This window comes from Genypterus blacodes, unplaced genomic scaffold (assembly GCF_046128005.1).
Source record: "Genypterus blacodes isolate CSIRO-AG114 ecotype Tasmania unplaced genomic scaffold, CSIRO-AGI_Gbla_v1 ptg000392l_1, whole genome shotgun sequence".
Taxonomy (NCBI): Eukaryota; Metazoa; Chordata; class Actinopteri; order Ophidiiformes; family Ophidiidae; genus Genypterus; species Genypterus blacodes.
In genome coordinates, this window is record NW_027467170.1 from 73,259 (window position 1) to 95,000 (window position 21,742).

A 21,742-nucleotide genomic window follows, 5' to 3' on the forward strand; every position below is an offset into this window, starting at 1 on the left:
ATGAAACCTATTAGCTGCTCTTAAAACCTCAGCCCTCAGGAGCCTCGTCGGGGCACCGGTTCGTAAATAGCGTGCCGGAAAAAGGCGTCGCGCGTCGTCTTTCCCCAGCCTTTGCTTCCTCCTCCTCCGGCTTCGTTCCCTCTCTCTCCTCCCTTCCTCTCCTCTCTATCGCAGGACCTTTCCCTGTTACACGGAGGAACAGCCAGGGAGGTTTGGCACGAGCCCCCAGCTGTGGTAGAGCGAGGACATGCCAAGGAATCCGACTCACCTCCTCTTCTTCTTCTTCTCCCTCTCCTAGCTAAGTGTTCTAACAGGGGCATTCTTCTTCTTGTGTGTACGTTCTTCTTCTCTCTATCGCTGTCTGATCACCGCATATAAACATGAATCAAGGTTATGTAATCATCTGGCACTTGAGTTCCCATATACGGCGCTGGGTCGTACCGCTGTGTCACCTCTACTGGATCAGATCCCTGTGTCTGTCTCCAAACAGAACCTTGTGTCTGTGGTCTTTGTGTCATAGCTTCATTAAAGTGATCCAGAGGTTCTGAGGGAGAGGCTGTAAGTTTTCCTTCACTTTCCTTCCTAATTGTGGGGAAAACACAAGGCAGGACTCCACCCTGGCTGCTTTTTGTCCCTCCGCTCACGCCGTAGGCAGCGCTCCCCCCCCCCCCGGCCGCTTTGAGCAGAGGGCTCAGCTGTGTGTGTGTGAAAGCGCTGACTCAGGCCCCCAGCTCCTCATAGATGGGCCGCCCGTGGAATTTGGAGCCGAGGTGCAACGTTAGGGAGAGGAGCAGCTGTGGATGAGGCCGGGCCCCAGCTCTTTGTCCCCCCGGCACACACACCCCCCTCCCCCCCTTTCACCGCTGCGGTCTGTCTGCTTGTCCGTCTGTCCCGATTGTCTCTGCTGTCTTTATTGCTCCCCTCTGTCTCCTTCTCTCCTCCGTGCTGCATTGATGCACTCTGCCGCAGACATCATCCTGTTTATTTGATTCTTTGTCTTGATACCATCGCTGTCCTCTTTCTCTTTGCTCTCTCTCCCCCTCTCTCCCCCCCCCCCCCCCTTTCCTGACTCTTGCAGCTCTCTGCCCCCTCCCTCTTTCTCTCACAGACTGCTGTATCCCCGCTTTGCCCACTGACAGAAATTGGTGTGTGTGTGTGTGTGAGCACACGTGAGAAAGAGAGAGAGAGAGGCTGAGGGCGTGTGAGTGAAGGACAGTGTGTCGGCGATGCATACACTCGACATTTGGAGTTTATATACGCGCGTGTGTGTGTGCAAAAGAGACACATGCAGGGGCGGAGTCAGTCCAACCAGCAGCGTCCTGACAGCAGGGCTAATAAAGCATTCTGCTGCACACACACACACACACACACACACACACACACACACACACACACACACACACACACACACACACACACACACACACACACACACACACACACACACACACACTCAAAGGGCAAAGGACAGATATTTGCCCTTTGGATTTGTCCAGGCTAAATAAGGGCCGAACACTTCAGAGACATGTGAGCTGTTAGGATCAGACTGATATGAACTCCAGTTAGACTCTAATGACAGTCGATCATTAGAATGTTGTGATTACAAAGCTCATTGTCCCCACAAACACAGATGCGTTTGTATTTATGATCCGATTCATCTTTGTCACAGAGCAACAGACTGACTTCATCATCAGAGGAAGACCAGGAGCGTAACTAACACCTTTAACGATGCCTGCGTTCCATTTAGCTGCGTCTCTCCTCGCCATTGTCACGTCGAAATGGAATTCAGCCGTCATTAGTCCTGTTAGTGACACAGATGCTTCTCCTGGCCTAAGAGGGAGAGAGGAGGAGGAGGAGGAGGAGGAGGAGGAGGAGGAGGCCGGGCAGAGCAGTTAAAAGGATGAAGAATGGATTGATTGAGTCTTCTGAAGTGGCCTCATTCATCCTCCAGTCGCCCTCCTGCTCCCTCTGATTCAGTGCTGCTGGCTGGATCTGACACCGGGCCGGAGCGCCGACCTTGGCTTGTGGTGCGGTGGCGAATTCGACGGTGACCGGATCTATTTTTATCTACGCCGCTGTCCGGGGCGAGGACCGGCTCGTGATGGTGTGCGCCGTGACTTGCTTGACACCCGACGCTTCCGACCGACCTCGCCCTCTTTTATCGTAGAGACGCATGACTGGAATCAAGTCAGATGGCGGAGCCGCGTGTGTCGGCGCCATTCACCCGGCCTTCCACCTGAATGGCGGTCATTCACTCAGCCCGGGTCTCACATGCCGGCGGCGTGACCGTCCCTCACGCCGTCCACTTAGGCCTGAATTCACCGTGTTGTCTGCACAGACCGGCAGTGTGAGAATGGAAGCCCCTGTGCTCCTAATCTGTTTACGCAATCACACACTCATTCACACTCATGAGGCCGTTTCCTCCTCGGCCCTGCAGAGAGGCGCTCACACAGCGGTTTGTGGTTTAGGTTTTGAAGGGGGGGGTGTGTGTGTGTGTGTGGGTTGTAGGTGTCAGGGGAAGCGGTGTGTGTGTTCATGTGCTGATTTCTGAAAATAAGTGAACACACACACACACAGGGAAACAGGCCCCCCCTCCTGCCCCTCCTGTCTCCTGAGACGTCTCGGTCGGGGAAATCCTGTGGTCGCATTGAGTATCATCTCAATTGTCGGCCGCTGGATTGTCTCTGTCGTTGTTCGTCGCTCTATATATAGAGCGCCCGCCTGACACGGCTTCCTCCCTACGCCGAAAGATCAGGACGGAGACGCAACAATTTCAAGTGGCGCTGAGAGATGCACCCCCCCTCCACCAGCTAAATGTTTCCCCCGGGTATCCAAAACAAACCCACTCAGTCCTGTAGTTATTCAGATCAGATTGCTGCGGACGTTCCTCTGCTCACTGAGACTTTAGAGGAGGAATCAGCTGAGCTCAGCAGGATTCCATTCAGGAAAGCTAATCTCACACTGAAGTGAATTATTTTCTAATGAAGGAACGTGCTGGAGTCTGCTGGTACTTGAATGCAGCGCTCCTCCTCCTCCTCCTCTTCCTCGTCGCTCTCAGCCCCACCCCCCTCCTTCTCTCTCTCTCATTAACACTCTGTAATATTGATTTACCCGTCAGAAGCCTTAATGCTGCACCTGGGGGTCAGACTTAATTGAGCCCTCACCCACGTGTCTCTCAACCAACAACCAATTTGCTGATTTTTGCCTAATAATGAACATAATAATGCCCCCCCCCCTGCCTGAGATGGTTGGTCCCCTGTAGCTGGTTGCTCTTCTGTAATTGCTTTAGTGGGCTTCCATCTGTTCTCAGTGCTTGGTGTGTGAATCTGTTTCCCCTCAGACCGCTCCCACTCTGATAGGGAAAGAACCATAATTGATCCATTTACATATATGACTTTAATAACATTCTAATGCTTAGGAAAAAGCTTAGCTGACATTATTACTCTCAATAATAATGATGATAATAAACAACAGGAAGTGCGATCCCACAGAGATGTTTCCCCTCTGCTTACTGTTGGCTTAATGAGTGATTTGCTATTTCTTCTACTTCATGGTACGGACCCTGAGCTCTCGGATTAACCCTTCCCTGTCGTACACTGTAAGGCGTCCAGCAGGTTAGCTGCCCGGGCGCGGCCTGCGGGTTTATCATCCCCGGTGTCTGGCATCCCCTCCACGTCTCGTCAAAACAAGCGCCCGTCCCGCCGTCGCCTCCCACGCCCGCTCCAATCTGCTTATCAGTGAGGTCATTAGTCCTGTAGCTCTTATCTGGGTGTCTGTCTGCTGCTGCAGGGCCGCGGCGTCTTCTGCCGGCTTACAGCGCTGAGCCTTAGCTACGGGATCAATCCTAAAGGGATAACGCTCCGGGTTTCCCTGGTGGAGCCGCCTAACTGCTTTGGGCTGTTGGTTGGATTCATGTAAGGTTCTAATGTAGGGTTTCTGCAGTTAATACCACTTCTATGTGAGTTAAGAGATGTGGAAGTTCTGCGATTCTTCAAACACCAGAGCACTGATGTCATCTCAAACGCTCTCTAGTATGAAAACATAGAAAAGTCTCCGTCTCCGTCTCTCCGTCTCCTCTGCTATCCTCCCTGCGACTGTAATTCATATTGGCCGCGGTCACGTGTGGCGCCTCCCTCCCTCTCTCCCTCCCTCTCTCTCTGAGCGGGGGAGTCGTGTCCTAACACGCCCGGCTGCAGACAGACGCATATTTTCAGGGATGCCTTTGGTTGCAAGTCCCAGCACTGACACCTTTCTACAAGAGTGTGTAATTAGCAGACCCAGCCGTGAGGACTGGTTGTGGCCTAGATAGTGTGTGTTTGTGTGTGCGTGGCTGCACTAGAGGGGGAGTGTGTATGTATGTGTGTGTGTGTGTGTGTGTATATATATATATATATATATATAGCATAGCATTTTGGTCCCCTCCATGTATTTTGGGAGCATAAAGTGGTAATTTGGTGGTTTCAGGTTCAGTATAGCTCCCAGGGCCCGGATGCTTCTGGAACATGTTGCAGCACCAAGTTCACCACCTGCTCTGGAAAGTCGACTTTGTAGCGGCGTCGCTGTATTCTAACTTTCTCAGGGTTCGGGAAAGGAAAAGTGACGAGTTAAGGAAGTAAGAGTTTCAACCGTTCCAGTAGCTTTGTAGCGTTTTGTATAGAAAGCAGAATGATTGATTAGTTGAGTTTATTATTGAAGTAATGCTTTTAGCTGACGGTTGTTTGAGGTGTTTAGCGTGCAAAGACATGTGATGTTGGCTCGGTTTCCTTCACTGTCATTGTCTGCGTCCATGTCGGCCCCCTGGCTCCAGGTGCTTCCTGTCGGGGCCCTAGCAGGAGCGCACCTAGCCCAGCTCCTTCCCACAGAATGAAAGGGGGTTTGGGTTACGGCCACCGTGACGCATATCGCCACAGGGAGCCACGCAGACGGACATCTTAACGCCCCGTAGAATAGAGCCGGGTCATCTTTGAAGCAAATGGCACTGGTTTGTTTTCTCCAGTGACAGCACTGCCGGGAGATGTCTGTGTTTGTGTGTGTGTGTGTGTGTGTGTGTGTGTGAATACTTTAGCCTATGCATGCGTGTAACAGTAAGTAGACTCTGTAGTTTGCCCTGAATGTTTTCGTCCCACTTGCCACTCCTCCCTGATCTCTTATTTCCCCTTCTCTCTCTCTCTTCCCTCTGCTCCTCCTCCTCCCTTCTCCCCTTTCCTCGCGTCTTCTCCCTGTTTCCCCGCCCGCCTCCCTGCTCGTCCGCCCCCCCCCCCCCCTCTTCCTGCCTCCACCCTGGTTGTCATTTCCCCCCTCTGCTCTTCTCCTTCTCTTACATTTTCACACCGTCCTTCCTGCGCTTGTATCTCAGACACGTTCCGCTTCTCTCCTTTTCGCACGTTTCCTCTCCTCTCCGGCTTTGTCCCCCATCGCGTTTGCAGTTTGGGACTGTCAGAAATTCCCTTCCCATCTGGATCCATTGTATCCACGTTTCCTTCATGGTTCTTTTGTTGTGCTATCCATGTCACTTTGCTTCAGGGCTCTTTGGTGGGTTTGGTTGAATCTGTGTCATTTGGGTCGCCGCAGCTGAAATCCATCCCTTAAATGCTGCAGTCAGTTGCTGAGCTGGGGGGATCCCATAAAGCCATCAGAATGTTGCGTGACGTGTGTGTTGTGAGTGGATAAGGTGCCTCTGATCGTCGACGCAGCGGTGTGGCGCCGTCACATCCCTCAGAGAGAATGAGTGTTCTTACACACTCGGCCTTGGAAAATCTTGTCGGAGCTGATGAACATTCCCACAGCACATGCCTGGTATTCCCAGCTTTGGCTCTGGTCGCCGCCCTGTAGTGTTTTTCCTCTCCGGTCTGATGAGGGAGCTCTGGCCTGTGGAGGATCTCACAGGCTGCCATAAAGTCATTTGTTCCTGGGATTGGAGAGAGAGAGAGAGAGAGAGTTTCTGCTGGCAGTGAAGATTCACACAGCTGTCTGCGTCCGTCCCTCCGGTGGACGCCTCCACAGCCTGGAACGCCCAACTGCAAGCAACACACTTTAACTCGATGTGTAACTCACAGGATGTGGAATGTTCCTGATTCATTAGAGATTTAACTTTAGTAAGACACAAATGTTCCCAGTCATTGTCGTCATGTTGTGTGTTCTTGATGCCGCCTGACCTCATTTCAGCTTTGTGCTCCGATCCATCAAACCACTTTCCTCAACATCTCACTTTTCACACTCACCATTATGCAAATCTATCATCCGTCTAACTCTGAGTCATGATGGAGCGCCGGGTGCTTCGGCTGTAAGGATCCATCTCTCTGAGGCCTGTCAGGCTCCTTTCATACTCGCTCTTTATCTGCAGTCCCTAACCTAAGCTGATGTTGACACAGAATTGTGTAAATGGACGTGTTTGCGATGTGGGCAGAGCAGGTCGATGTGCGGTCTTGATGAGCTCTTTGAAGTAGTGGGAAGGCTTCCTGTACAGACGACAGAGACTCCTGCGGCCCGGCCCGTCCGAGGAGCTTTCTCTCACGTTGCCCGCTGCAGCAGTCTTGTGACACACACACACACACACACACACACACACACACACACACACACTCTCCATCTGACCTATTGTTTAGTAGAGCCCTGCATGCCTGCCTCCCTTTCTTTTCTTTGGTGTTTGTGGTTTCTTAATATTTTGGGGAACATCCTGTTTGCGTGTCTGCTGCCTCAGAGCTTCAGGCCTCTCCGACCATCGCCGCCCTCTCATTACTGTGACAGGGGAAGAAAGATGGACTGAGATTATTCAAGACAGACGCAACCAAAACAAAAGAAAGACGGAGGGTGGTGGTCAGAGTAATGGAGGATGAGAGAAGGACCAACTGAGCTGAGCCGGAGCGAGCTGGGAACCCTTTTTTTCTCCAAGGCCTCACTTTGTTGCAGAGCCGAGTCGTGCTTTGGTCTCCGCCCCTTAACAGTGACGGAGCAAAGCACGGACCGGCTCATCGTGAGTTAAGAGAGAAAGACGCAGGAGCAGCAACAACAACGACAACAACAACAACAGAGTCCCAGAGCTGGATTGCAGAGGATGACCCGGGACTCGAGTGGATGAAGAGGCTCAGTGCTCAGCAGGAGAGGCATTCCTCTGGTCATCGGACCAGTATGAGCCTGTCTTCCATTCAGCCTACATCTAATCCATCAGGCAGTTTGTACTTAGACAGAATTTCACTCAAATGGCTGGACTCTGCTCAGACAGACCACAGGGAGCGGTGCAGGCTGATTGAAAAGTAACGATCCTAAAGAGAGGGAGAGAGTGAGAGTGGGAAGATTCTGGCTTTAGGGGGAGGGGCGGAGGGGCGGGGGGGTATCGCAGACAAACGCCATTGCCCTGGGAATTCTAGTGTCACTGGTGTGCAGCTTGGCATTAAATGCAATTTAATGCTCCATAGGTTGTTTCAACGCCATGTAAGCGATTCCCAGTTTTGCCTTTCATGGATCCTCGGTGCTTATCAATAATTCAACAGTTTGCCCCCCCACCCTCCACCTCCAATCTGTCTGATTGCTGACATGCATCATACATGAGGGAAGCACAGGCTGGCACTGCCACAGGCCCCAGGCTCAGCTGTGTGTGTGTGTGTGTGTGTGTGTGTGTGTGTGTGTGTGTGTGTGTGTGTGTGTGTGTGTGTGTGTGTGTGTGTGTGTGTGTGTGTGTGTGTGTGTGTGTGTGTGTGTGTGTGTGTGTGTGTGTGTGTGTGTGTGTGTGTGTGTGTGTGTGTGTGTGTGTGTGTGTGTGTGTGTGTGTGTGTGTGAATGAAGGAGACCGACCAAGCCTTTTATTGGGCTTGGTGCCTCCCTCCACATCTGCTGGGAGAACCTCTGGCTGTGACATGAAGGGGACTGGTTCAATTTCCATCTGTAATTTGGGTAATTTACTGGATGTCTTTAAGCTACTTGCAGTGGAATAGCTTAGAGGGCCGTGTAGCTGAAGTGCCTCTGGCGCTGAGTCACTTTCCCTTTTAAGGACGGGGTTATTACAATCGCCCAGCTTTAATTTTCCCTTTGATGACCTTGCTGTGCTATTTATTCAGCCCTTACTTAGTCATATTTATCTGGCCTTTACTTAGCCAGGAAGAGCTCTTGAAACAAAGAGTCTGTTTGGCTTAATGGCTCTAACAATCGGGGCTCGATGGGTCTGCAGCGGTTTGTAGCTTTTAGCTTTCAGAGCGCTTCTAAAAATAACAAATGAACACGCAGTTTTGACACGCAACTTTGTGATTATTCCAGTTTGCCACAGGAAACGTGGGTGATTAGACAGAGTGGGGTTCTGGGACAGACGTCTGCCTGGAGTAGATTTCTACACAGAAGGGAAACGACACACAAGCTGCAGGGATCAGCTCCGAGCTCTGGGCACGGCACTGACGGACACGCACGTTTAGATCTGAAGGTTATGTAAGAAGCAGCCAGCAGCCATGAAGTGTCTCAATGATGTGTTCTTCATCATGAATCGTCCGTGCCCGTGTGGCCGCTCAGGCTAAGCTGGAAGCTTTTCCAAATAGTTTTCACAGCGGTTGAGGAAAAGGAGAAGTCAGTCACCGGCAGATTCCTGATGTCAGTTTATTCAAATGTATTTACGCAGGGGGAAAAATGACCACAAATCACGTCAGCTGTGCACGCCGTGTCTGCAGAGAGGCTCAGCAGCTGAGCGAGGCAAGGCCGTATCCCTGATTGACTCTTTCCACCCTCAGCTTTCCATCTGAAATAAAAAAAAAAAAAACCCTCCGGCAATTTCCCGCCGCACAATCACACGCGTTCATTGACCGTCGTTGCTCAATGAGGAAAAAATGGGGGCCCTTAGTCACGAGCGGCCAGATCTGACGTCGGGCCCGGAGTTAGTCAGGGCCATCATTCTCATGGCATGTGGTATTTCCCTCTGCAAAGGTTTACATAGTCTCGGAAAACTGCCGGGGCCTGCTTACGAGGTGTGATGAGGTCTGCCCCCCTTCAGCGGTCCTGCTGCGGTCAGAGGGAAGGAAAGGCCATTCATCGGTCTCTTCCTCTCTCTTCCCCCCCCTCCCTCTTTGCCATCCTTGTTCTTCGTGTCAGGTTCTGGGAAGTCTCTCTCCCTCTCTCTCTCTCTCTCTCTCTCTCTCTCCCTCTCTCCCCCTCTCTCTCTCTCTCTCCCCGTCTCTCCTGCAAGCAGCATTTTTGTGTCGTTACCTCACTGTGGTTGTAAATAATCCCCGTTATGGCTTCCAGATGTCCCTCCGTCCCACTCTGGAGCGGAGGCCGGGGTTTGGAGCTCCGTGTGAGATGTAAAGGGGTTGGACACTTACTGTAACTAAGTCACACTGCTGACTGGGCCTGACTGAGCCTGACTGGGCCTGAGAGTGCCATCACAACCTCTTCTTCGCTTTCTGCTGCTTTTTTTTTTTTTTTTTTACCCCCTGATCACCGATTCTCACTTTGCCCCGACAGCTAAACTTGTTTTTGCCAATTTTTCTCGTTTCCGTCAAATCCTCCTCTGGCTCTCTCTCCCTGTCCCGTATCATGTCTCTAAATTTCCCTCCACTCTTGCAGCTTCTTTGTCTCTGGGCTCTTTTTTAAAATCCTTTTTTCCTTTCCTCCAACTCCCTGATTCCCACACACACACGCACACACGGGTAAATTTGCATCAAGTAGCAAGGGAAAAGCAAATATACTCTGTGACTCTGTTGCTTAAGGATGCGTGACTCATGCAGCGGATGCACACATGAGCATTGTGGCCCGTGTAAACAGTAGCACCTAAACCCGAGCACACCCGGGCTGAGGGATATCACTTTCTAAAGCATTGTCTTGATTTGTAGCTGCGTGTTATAATAGCTGTTACAGTCCTGACACACGCACACTTTGAGGAAAGGCCCAGACGGAGGCTTCCTCTCTAAGTAATGGGCACATCATTTGTGGGCTGTCGGCTTAAGTGAACACACTCGCCTGTACTTTCCATGTTTCACACAAATATGAGAGAGAGAGAGAGGGAGAGGGAGAGAGAGAGACGGGGCCCCGGTAACCGCTCTACGTTTTGGGCTCAACCAGTCAGGCTATGTGGATCAGCCTGTGTCGCTCGTGTTTTTCCAGTTTCTCTGCGTCCTAAGGCCTGGTTACAGCACACCAGTGTGTGTTTAGCAAAGCGCAGCCTGCACGTGTATGATTTCATCTCTGCCCTCTGTGCGCGTGTGTGTGTGTGTGTGTGTGTGCGTGTGTGTGTGTTTGCATGTCTGCTCCGTTAAAGCCCATTTAATGTGACTGACATATCATCTTGTTCCAATCTTTGCTCGCCGGCTCTGCATATTGCAAAACTCCTTGAAAACAAAGAGGCCCAGTCACGCTGCAGCTCGGAGAGTCGCCTTCCCCAGCGCTGGCGGGGGTTCCTACCACACCTTGTCATAGCAACCGTTGCTGTGTTTGGGCCTACCTGTATATTTTGCCAGCGACTCAAAGTGCATGACCAAGGCGTATGGTATTTTCTTCCCTCTTGTAAAAAAAGAAAAGGGAAGCAATATGTCACCCTGCCTCCATGCTGGCAGCAGGGAGGGCACACACACACACACACACACACACACACACACACACACACACACACATGGATCCCTGGGTAAACGGGGGCGAGCTGAGTGAGCACAGGCTGACTGGTTGAGCCCTGGTGTTATATATGTTGACCCTGTATACAGAGGGCTAGTATTTCCAAAACACACACACACACACAATAGAATTCCTCTTCTAAATCAAAGGCCGTACCAACATGGTCCTTCTCTAAGCCACCTGCTGTTTGAGAAACACCCATGAGTTTATCCACAAATTATTTGTCAGACGTCGATGTAGGGAGGTGTGTGTGTGTGTATGTGTGTGTGTGTGTGTGTGTGTGTGTGTGTGCGCGCGTGTGCGTGCGTCTGGGGTGCATGCGTGTGTGCTTTGTTGTGGACGGGGCCTGTGGGCTCCTGGCTCAGAGATGAAAGACGTTTCTCTTGTGGCTGGTTGAGCCGAGCTCCTGAGTCAGCGAGCAGAGCAGCTCATAATCAGGAGAATAGAGGCCTGACTCTGTCGTCCCACATGACTCCCCTCCTTACATACAACAGGTTTACATCTGCCACCGCCATTGACTTGTACATTGCTGGTCCAAAGCTCTGTACCGGGTCTGCACTTCCGTATTCTGATGGCCGGGCCTTTGTGTGTGTGTTTGTGTGTGGACTGTAGTAATGTTTGTCTGGCGATGGCACCCAGCTTTGGCTCCTGCGTTCCCTCGGCCTCAGTCACCACAGGCCGGGCCAGGCCAGCTGTCTGGGAGGAAGACTGAGAGCCAGAGGTCGCTGAGTTATGAGTGGCCTGTTTGTTTTATTCCAGCAGGCATTTCCCTTTTTCACAGTGGGAGAATGTCCTCTTCCTCTTCCTCAGCACAGAGGTTCTGTTAAGTCATGGCACCCAGATGACTTCAGCATGATGACTGGCTGATGAGGCAGACCCACAATGCCAGCCACACACACACACACACACACACACACACACACACACACACACACACAGAGATGTTTGTAAAGCAGATGGAGCTTTTATATTTTGTTAAGCAAAAGAGCGAGTGTATGTAAAACCTAAATGTGTGTGTGTGGTTGTGTGTTGATGCTTGGGTGTCTTTTAATAAAAACTAAACTCAGCTAATCTCGTGCAAAGACAACATTCACACAGCTTGAGTGTAGAGACTCAGCAACACGTTGTTTCCTCCTGACTTCTTCTTCTTCTCCTCTCTCATATCTGCCTCATCATCATCAGCCTCACCAATATGCTGACCTTGTTAAACCAAGCAGTCATTCCAGGTTAGCCTCGGCATGCTGGGATCATAAAACCAGGAAGTGGCTGAATGGTGGCTCCACAAATGAAGGAAGTGCTGACTTTGTCCGCCATAGATGGAATCCGCCTGGCTTTGTGAGGGAACGCTGGCGACCCTCGCCGATCCCTCCCAAGTCCTTTTTCCACGAGGAGCCATAGCTGCTTGTGTAACAATAGGCAGCTTTATCATGCAGCCTCTCTGTGTCCGGTGTCGTGTGCTATAAAGAGCCAAGTGCTCCCTCTCACTTTGATAAAGTCTATTTAGAATCACACCGCAAGCTTTTAGGAGTTATTGGAAACATGGAGGGGTCTCTGGAGGGAGATGAGCATGTTTCCATGAGTCTGAGCCATAGGGTCCAGTCCTGTCCTGGGGTCTATGACACAGTGTGTGTGTGTGTGTGCTGTGATCTCTGACACCTGCTCTACCTGCAGGAGGATCAATAATCTTCTGAATTATATTTATGAAATTAGCAAAAAAGACTTATTGTGTGTGTCCTTGTCTGGATGTCATGTGTCTTGTGTAAGGCCTGTTGTCTGTCCGCCTGTCTGTCTCTCTTTTAGTGGGTTGTCTTGCCTCCAAACTTTCCCAAGATTTCCAAAGCTATTTTTATGATCATAATGGTGACTGTGATGCCCTGCAGATAGCGGTGTAATAACTCCGTCCTCTTTGCGTGCAGTCCTTATATTGACACACACTCTGAATATAAATAACTCAGATGTATATCTCCATGTGCTGGATCAGAAGTTAACCTTCCCCTCTTTGTGTGTGTGTTCTCTCCACAGCCAAACCCTTTACTGGCAAGGTGAAGCAGATGCGGCTGCACAAGGAAGACTTTGAGATCCTCAAAGTGATTGGACGAGGAGCCTTTGGAGAGGTGACGTACTTCCTGTGCTTCTTACACGCCACACAACTCAGGAGCAGTACACAACCTTACACAACCCCCCCTTTCCCCTTTAGCTCCAAACCCAGCTGTCATGGGTTAGCGTGGAGCTCTTTCTAATAGAAGCATCATCTGCAGCGTTTGTGTTCTTGTCTACATCACAGCTTTGGCAGGTTGCGTCTCAAAATCCGGAACTTCCTTCCTTCAGGCAAAGATTTTGCAACCTGATCCCCGGCCTCTACCAGCCTGTGAAAGGCTCTCCTCTCCTGCCCTCTTACCTTCAAGCCTAAGCTATAAAACGGCCCGTTTGCTGCATTTGATAGTGGATTACTTTGTGCTGCATTCCAGCGTCGGTGCGTAGCATTAGCCTGCTACATGAGCATGACTCTACTTGCAGCCTCGAACAAAAACTTCTTAATCCGTCTTTCACACTTAACCCGTGAACAACAAACGAATTAGAGAGCGGCTGAAACCATTGAGTGGGGGCTTAGATTGTTCTGTTTGTTTAGTTTGTTCCTTTTTCGCGTGTTGTGTGCCTGTAGGGAGGTAGAAATGCGTTTGTCACCTGGTTTCAGGGAGTGATGTCACAGCTTAGGAATGTTGGAGGGACAGGTATCGTTGCTCCTCAGCCAAGACTCTGACGTAATGACCTCTTATCTCCAAGCTGACTTGTTTCCTGTCCGGTCCTGGTTGTGTGATAAACCGCCAACATTTGACACCACATGTGTGTTTAGGGACATGAGTGCTGAGTCATCCTATGCCAAGGTGGCACACAGTGTGGTTGGCAGTGTTGTTGTACTTCCTCCACAGAGTCTGGCTGCTGTAACTGCTTGGTATCAAGAAATTCTTCAATCGCTCCACAAACCAAAGCAAGATTCATACAACAAGAAATGCTAGAAATGTGACGTTAGCTGTCAATCAGTGTTGCCTCTCTCTAAATATGTGTAGAGGCGATGTAACATACTACAGTATTCTGTCAATGATCTGTGTAATGAGTTGATACAGCAGCACACACACTCCTGCAGTATACAGGTTTGCACTGTGGGGGAACTTTGCTCCGTGTTTGAGGTCCTGTGGCCTAATAGGGAGTTTTTATTATGGTGGGTTTATTTCCTGCTGACAGGCTGAGCCACCCCCCCCCAGCACATACCAGAGGGGTCCAGGGGGATTCTGACATGTTCCTAGCCTTCACTACACCAAGGAGTCATTTCACAATCATCCTGATAAAAATCTGGCCGTCAAATCGCTTAACCGCCCTCTAGTCTTCCCTCTGGAATATGAAAGGTAGAGAGACAATAACGAACACGACAGACTGAGAGATGAGGAGAAGGAAGTTTGGCTCACCTGCCAACATTCAGCTGCAGTGCCACTGCTAAATACTATTGTTCTCAGCTGAGCCACGGCAAGGAGTATTGGTATGTTCCTGCGCAAGTCATGTGCTGGTGTGTGTGTGTGTGTGTGTGTGTGTGTGCGCGCGCGTGTGTGTGTGTGTGTGTCGGGGTTGCGTAGTCATGTGGTGGGACCTGTGAATAGTGCTATGTTGTGGTAGCGTTCTCGTGCTCCTTCAGTAAGCCAGGAGCTGTGCCAGAACACAAATGTCATTAAATCATCACATGGCTCCTGGTTTAATCACCTACCTGATTATAAATGTGTCACGGCCCTGCAGGAAGAGCAAATAGGCAAGAAACAAACGGCAAACAAATGGCTGGTTTGTGACTAAAGCAGTGTGTCGCATTGGCAGCCAGTAGTTTCAAAGATGATTGAGTTTAAGGCCAAACCTGCTGATGTTGTTAGGTGATTCTGTTCTTCCTGTGTCTGAGCCTGCATGCTTCCACAGCTCAGACCTACACGGAGGTCTCATCCTCTCTTCACGTAAACATGAAGGAGCTGCTGTGGACCTCATTAAGAGCACAGACATACACACACCGGGTGTGAGCACTACACACAGTTTCAGGCAGCACTTCAGTTCAGTGTGATTCAGATGAGGAGAGACATCGGCTAACAAGCCTAGCTGCTTAGTCTTGGCTATTGGCGCCATAGAGTTGTGAAGTCTTAGCGTTCTACAGTTTAATGGCTGTGATGAAAGCTCATAAGTGTGTGATGGTATGCCAGCATCTGGAGTCATTACAATCTAAGGTCACTGGTCTGACGGCACTGATTGACTGTGTGTAGCTCTGGCATTACACTCTATGCTGCTCTACCTGTGTGTGTGTCGCTCCTGATGTGGATGGGTTATGAATAATCTCTTGACAGCATCAAACGTTGGGGAGTTGCCGCCTTTGACAGCCATGACAGCCAAATGACAAACACATCTTCCTCTTGGTTGGGAGGAAACCTGGACTGAACGCTGAGTCGGCACAAAAACAGCTGCTAAAGCTAAGAGGAAACCCTATCCAAATACACCAGCTCCTGTAATAGAAGGCTGATAGTGCATGAGAACAATACCATAATCTCTGTGTTGAGGAGTTTCAGTCACACACATCACCCTGTGCACACACACCAGTGGCTTGACTGACCAGCATAGTTAAATAAGAAACATGCAAACACTGTAAAAGCAATGTTTTCTCCCTCCCAGGCCGGAGTGGTTGAGGCATGAAGGCACTCTGAGCGTGTTTGTATTACATCATAGACGCTTCACCTTGACCGACCTCTGCAGTCAGAGGACATCCATTGGTGTCAGAGTGACAGAGTAGAGATCCTAGAGACGGAGGTAGAGAAGGACCCAGACGGAGAGAAAGGTACGCGATACTCAGAAAAGGAGGCCAGGGACCTCGAGTGCAGGATGTTTTGATTTCATCCTTCCATTGTCAGCGGCGGGGAGAGAAACGTTGAGCGTGCGTGACGGCGTGGCGCTCGTGTGATGAATGGAGTCGTGTATCCACCGGCAACCAGAACGTTCCTATAAGGAGCCAGCTTCCCTCAAATGGGTCAAACGGTGCTCAGCCTGGTGCAACTGCATAGATCACGCTTGACAATCAATGGAAAAGGGTTACAAGTTCCATTCCCAACGGCTACCGCTGCTAAAGATGTACGCAATCACAGTAACTCATAAGCAGCTGTGGAGTCTGGTGCCGTCTGTCAGGGTCATGCATTATTGTAATATTTGACGAGCACAGTTGAACATTCCGCCGTGGTGTGAAGAACGCTCCACAGCAGCTACATGCTACTGTAGTGTTTGGCTGAATCACAAGCTTTACTGCCTCTTAGCCAGAGGGTAAATTAGATTAGAACACCGTTTCATTGCCGGTCCCCAACTGATCAAACCAATTTTGTCTACACCGATGAAACTCTCAGCTAACAGATCCTAAACAAGTCATAGGCAGGACAAAGCCCAACATGGAGAGAAACACAAGTCAGTCCCATGCTGAAGTCTTTATTGTAGTAGACCAGGCTGTAGGGAGGAGGAGATGAAGGAAGGAACAGTAGGCAGAGGAAAGGAATGATGAAGAAATGGACAAAAGCACCCAGGGTTTGCCAGAAGCAGAGCACTCCCCCTGTCCTCTCCTCCTCCTCTCCTCCTCCAGTCCTGCTCTCCTGGTGAGGGATCACTAGGGGAAATCCAAACACTGCAGGAATGTTATCACTGTATTGCATTAGCCGCATTCCCCCTGCTTATTTAATAGACTGCAGGCTCCTCTGTAACGCCGGCCACTGTTTGTTTCGCTGTCGGTTTGCGTTTGCATCCTTCGAAATTCCCGCCTATCTGGTTGATCTCGATCCCTCAGATGGAAAGAATCACGTCAGAGTCAAACATTTCAAACTTGTGTTCACGCTCACACATTACAGAGGCTGTTCTGTTCTGTTCTTAGGGACAGGATAGAAATCTAAAGTGCCCCCTAAAGAGCCGGTTTAATTATCAGAGTGAGACTTTGATGACATATCTGTATCAGAGGGGGTTCGCAGAATGGCGTCCGGATTAAAGGAACTGAGCCTTCAGATCACATTTAAGAGCAAGCATCCACTCTGCCGAAGTGTCTCTGAGAACCACGTCAAATTTGTACCTGCTACATTTGACATGGCGGCTAAGATTACACACTGAAACAGATCAACCGCTTGGACGGCGTGCTCTGTGCTTTTGGCTGTGGGTGTTTGCAGCAGCAGCGGCGGCGGCTCTCCACTGCAGCTTAGGCAGCTTCCTTTTATGGATACATGTTAAGCTGGAGCCCAGGAGGTTTGTCATGGTGAGGTTCAGCAATTATAAGAGAGGGGAAAGTTGGCAGTTGTTATTAGGAAGAACATGAGAGGGTCTGAGGAACACAGAGTGGGGGGGGGGGGGGGGGGGGGGGGGGTGTGTGTGTGTGTGTGTGTGTGTGTGTGTGTGTGTGTGTGTGTGTGTGTGTGTGTGTGAGAGCTGAGAGCCTGCCCAGCGCACGGTGGTAAAGGTGAGGATATAACAGACTGTGGAACATTGTTATTAAGCTCACAAGTATGCGCCTGTGGCCCAGCTCACACATGTGGGCCTTAAATTAGATTGAGATGTTTGTGCGGAGTGCGAGCCTGGAGGTGACGGCCTGGATCACGAGCTGCTTCAGTGTGCAGGGGCTGAAAATAATCAGGAGTTACTCTCAGGTCCAAGTGTTCCGCTCATTTAACTTTGAATGCGTGTTCATTCACAAGAAGTGTTCCCATCCCCACGCCCGTACATGTGTCACATTGTTGGCCATTGTTGTCCTCCGAGCACAGACGGAGAAACATTAATCACCTTTAAGTGTCCCGGCTCTGTCACTGCTTGTGTGTGTGTGTGTAAGAGGATCCAGGTGGTGTGTGTCTGTCAATGCTTCAGTCTCTTCCTGTCCCCGCTTTTCCCTTCTTCCAATACTTGGAGTTACTCTCTGCCCTCCCCCCTCCTTCCCTCCCTCCCTCTCTCCCTCCCTCCCTCCCTCCCTCCTTCACCTCCGCCGCTACTTCCTTCCTTCTCCTTTCCTCTTTCTCCCAACTCTCTCCACTCCCATGTCTCCATCCTTTTGTCTCTCCACTCCAATCTTATGCTGTCTTTATTTCCTCTTACTACTCATCTGGCTTCGTCCACTTTTTCGGCCCCTTTTCCTTTTCACACGCCTCGATGCACTCACGCTTTCAGTTTAGCCCATATCCTCATTTTTCTCCTTTGAATTAAGTCGTTAGCATTCTGGGTTCCTCCCCGACTCTGACTGACAGGTATTGACCTCATTGATTGGCTTCAATGGAAGGGCAGCTAATGGACAAATGAATACTGAATGACTTTTGAGCAGAGACCATGTCCCAGACTCAACATTTAACACTCTTCCTCTTCTCTCTTCTCTCTTTTGCAGGTTGCAGTAGTAAAAGTGAAGAACACAGACAAAGTATTCGCCATGAAGATTCTCAACAAGTGGGAGATGTTGAAGCGAGCCGAGGTGAGCGTCGTTCCCTGGCCTCTGTCCTTCAGGTCCCAGTCCAGGTCTTCATACACAGAAAGACATAAACTATAACCACCGAAACTAATAAGGAGCTGTGTTTCCTCAGGGAGAATGAAATAACGTGGATGATTGATCGTGAAATGCATTACCAAAGAATCTGCTTTCAAAGGAAACCATAGCTTATGGAGCGTCACATTGGGCACTGGTTGATAGATGTGTGCAGCAGATGTGGAGCTGTGCTGCTGATGCATGTTTTTCTCATCGACCTCTTCCTGACAGTCTGACATTCCTACGGTCCCCTGGGTCGTCCATCTGCATGCCTCACACGTCACATGTGCTGGTGTCTGGTCCCTGCTGGGCCTGTGACAGAGCCTGGACATGGGAGATGAGCAGGGACATCAGACGTGTTGTAGACAGCGTCACCTCTGATCAGACTGCATCAGAGCGCTGCAGGGCCAGAGGGCTGCAGGAGATTCAGTGGAATTTCCCTCTTATCACTTTCAACATTTAGTCAAGCGAGGTTTCCAGTATGTTTGGCATGCTTACTTCAAAATGAGGCGTTCCCTACGGTGTTTGGACGTCTGGTGAGCCTCAGCTAAAGGATTATCAAGCATCCACCCTGAAAGCTCCAGGCATCTTTTCTCTAGCTGGCCCTGACCTTTGACAGCCACAGAGAGGCCAAGCGATAAGAGTGCTGCTCTTTCGCCCCACAGCACACATAGGACACACACACACACACACACACACACACACACACACACACACACACACACACACACACACACACACACACACACACAGCACAGAACATGGGCTGAAACATGCTGTCATATGTTTCATTGAACAGTGTGACCATATCATCAGCTGCATTTACGCTGGACTCAGCTTTTACAACATCATTTATTTTGTGCCACTCATACCTTGACATCAGATTAGATCTGAGTCCAGGCGTTCTGACATGCATCTAAAGAAAACATGATATATTCCTGCCACTATAGATTACATTCGGACTGTGCAGCACAATATTGGGGAGGTTAGTTCTGGCCCAACACACTTGACGCACAGGCACGTCAGGCTCAGTTCCTCATTTAGCTCCATCTGTCTGATAACTTAGAGTGGAGCTGCTGAGCTTGAACCCTGCAGGGCTGGGAGGGAAGGTCAACGACCTCAGGAGCAGAACGCCAGAACACATTCTGATTATTTCCAGATTCCAAGATGCAAACTAAGCAAGTGACCGCTCTCATAAAGTGTTAGACATCATCTACAGTTACTTCAGTGGATGGTAGAGAGGTTTCTGACTTAAAGCTGCAGTGCCAGGCTGTGTTGTTGTTGTCTGCATGTGTGTAAATGTGTTTTGACATTTGATATCTGTTTCCTCAGACGGCCTGTTTCCGGGAGGAGCGGGATGTGTTGGTAAACGGGGATTGCCAGTGGATCACCACCCTGCACTATGCCTTCCAGGATGACAATAATCTGGTAAACAAAGCCTCTCCGTCTCATCTTCTCTCGCTCTCTCTCTCTGTGTGTGTGTGTGTGTGTGTGTTTGTGTTCATGTGAATTTTCCTTACTTTTTTTTCAGTGAACTTTTAACCTGTAGTTACCCAGTATAGTCCTTCCTACCCCGGCCCGCCTTCACACTCATACAGTTCTGCACATTCACACCTCAGAGCTGCTGGATTCTAACACATCGCTGGTCTGTCGGTCTCTGAGCAGCTCCACCTGACACTTTCACCATCTCACTCACCAGCTCATTTATAGAGCGCAGCACCACCTCCACATGTGGGCCGCTGACCTGCCAGAGGCTCGACTCCACATTCAGTTCTTACCGCACAGCACAATATGCCTTTGAATCGTAGGAAATTGAGCAAAAGCGTCAAACGAGGCCAAGAAAACATTTTGGTAAATGAACAAAGGAATGACGTTGGAGCCCGGCTGATTGTGTGTGAGCCAAGCTATACCTTCCCTCAGCCCTCAGCTCTCAGCTCTCTGTCTCTCTGTCTCACTCACTCACTCTGTCTGTACTCTCTGGCTGACCCTGAGTTCACATGCCAGGGCTGCTTGTCATTCCATTTCCCACATTCTCACAACAAATGCTTTACCCTGGACACTCCCCAAGGCTTCACAAATATACTGCACTGCCCCGTCCAGCCGTCTATATTTAGCAAAACCCTCAAAAGTGAAGAACTATTTGGGCTCCAGTGCCCCTGTGCTGTTATAAGGGGAGGGGAGGAGAAGAGGGAGGAAAGATGGAGGAGGACGAGGGGAGAGGACAGAAGGACTGACATGTTTTTACGTCTGTGCAATGTTCACAAATCTGTTTGGTCCCTGAACTCTGCTTCACACTACACTCATACACTTTACCCTGTCTGCATCAGCTAACACGGGCTATTGTGTATCTGTGACACGTCTTAGGAGGTTGTGTGTTTGTTTGACTGTTAACAGGATATCTCTAAAAGCTGTTGATGGATTTCAGTGAAAGTTGGTGGACTGGTCTCTCCTCTCACATTTCTGAATCAGTTGTCCAAACGGTAAACATCTTCCATGTTTACTGTCTGGATCAACCAGACACACACAAGCTTTATTGTTGTTTCCATACAAAGCGGCTGGCAGTTGAGTGGCGGGCGGTGCTGTGTTTCTTTGAACCCAATTTGGTGGACACCTGCACTCACAAAGTAATCATCACTTGACCCTATGGTGGCGCTAAAATGACAGCAGTTACATTTAGGCCATCATCAAATTTTTGTTCATTCATATGATTGATCCTGGTCTTGAGCCTGTTGGGTTCTTGTAGGAGGTCTGCTGGGCCTTCTAGTGTCTCACCTTATCTCTCTCTGTCTCTCTCTCTCTCTGTCTGTCTGTCTCTTCAGTACCTGGTCATGGACTACTATGTGGGCGGCGACCTGCTGACTCTGCTCAGTAAGTTTGAGGACCGTCTGCCGGAGGAGATGGCCCGGTTCTACCTGGCTGAGATGGTGCTGGCTATCGACTCTGTTCACCAGCTACACTACGTCCACAGGTGAGGACTGAGCCTGCGTGTGTGTGTGTGTGTGTGTGTGTGTGTGTGTGTGTGTGTGTGTGTGTGTGTGTCTACATCTGTTTTTTTTTGGGGTGGATTGTGCAATAAGGCTTGGTGATGGATGTTGGGTGTATTTACATTATTCTTGCTGTGTGGGCACTTCTCCAGCTGTGGGGGAACGACTGCAGCTCAATGAAAACAACTGAAAACACTCCAGAGTGCAGCCGCAGCTTTTCCTTCACTCATCACTGAAGGAAGTTAATACCAATGAGTCATTACACAGATATTAGTGTGTGTGCTACTATTTCACTCTGAAACAGCTATGTTAACATTCCAACTGGAGTTAAAGGTTGTGTGTGTGTGTGTGTGTGTGTGTGTGTGTGTGTGTGTGTGTGTGTGTGTGTGTGTGTGTGTGTGTGTGTGTGTGTGTGTGTGTGTGTGTGTGTGTGTGTGTGTGTGTGTGTGTGTGTGTGTGTGTGTGTGTGTGTGTGTGTGTGTGTGTGATTTGAATGCTTCCAAACTCTATGGCAGTGCTACTGGTGGATCAGTCATCATGTCACACTGTTGACGCCCCTACTTGCATTCTCTCACATTGAACACACACACACACACACACATACATACACACACACACACACACACAC

At 49.9% G+C, this 21,742-nt stretch overlaps 1 protein-coding gene across 9 annotated transcripts in view; it reads left to right on the forward strand.

The window, feature by feature from the left end:
• Positions 1-21,742, forward strand: part of cdc42bpab (CDC42 binding protein kinase alpha (DMPK-like) b) — a 54,922-nt gene that overhangs the window by 7,153 nt on the left and 26,027 nt on the right. For all 9 annotated transcript variants that reach the window (XM_076138633.1, XM_076138640.1, XM_076138638.1 and 6 more), the window contains exons 2-5: positions 12,607-12,698; positions 17,996-18,079; positions 19,463-19,558; positions 20,950-21,098. In XM_076138633.1, the coding sequence (XP_075994748.1) occupies positions 12,607-12,698; positions 17,996-18,079; positions 19,463-19,558; positions 20,950-21,098 (421 nt within the window). The remainder of the gene's footprint in view (positions 1-12,606; positions 12,699-17,995; positions 18,080-19,462; positions 19,559-20,949; positions 21,099-21,742) is intronic.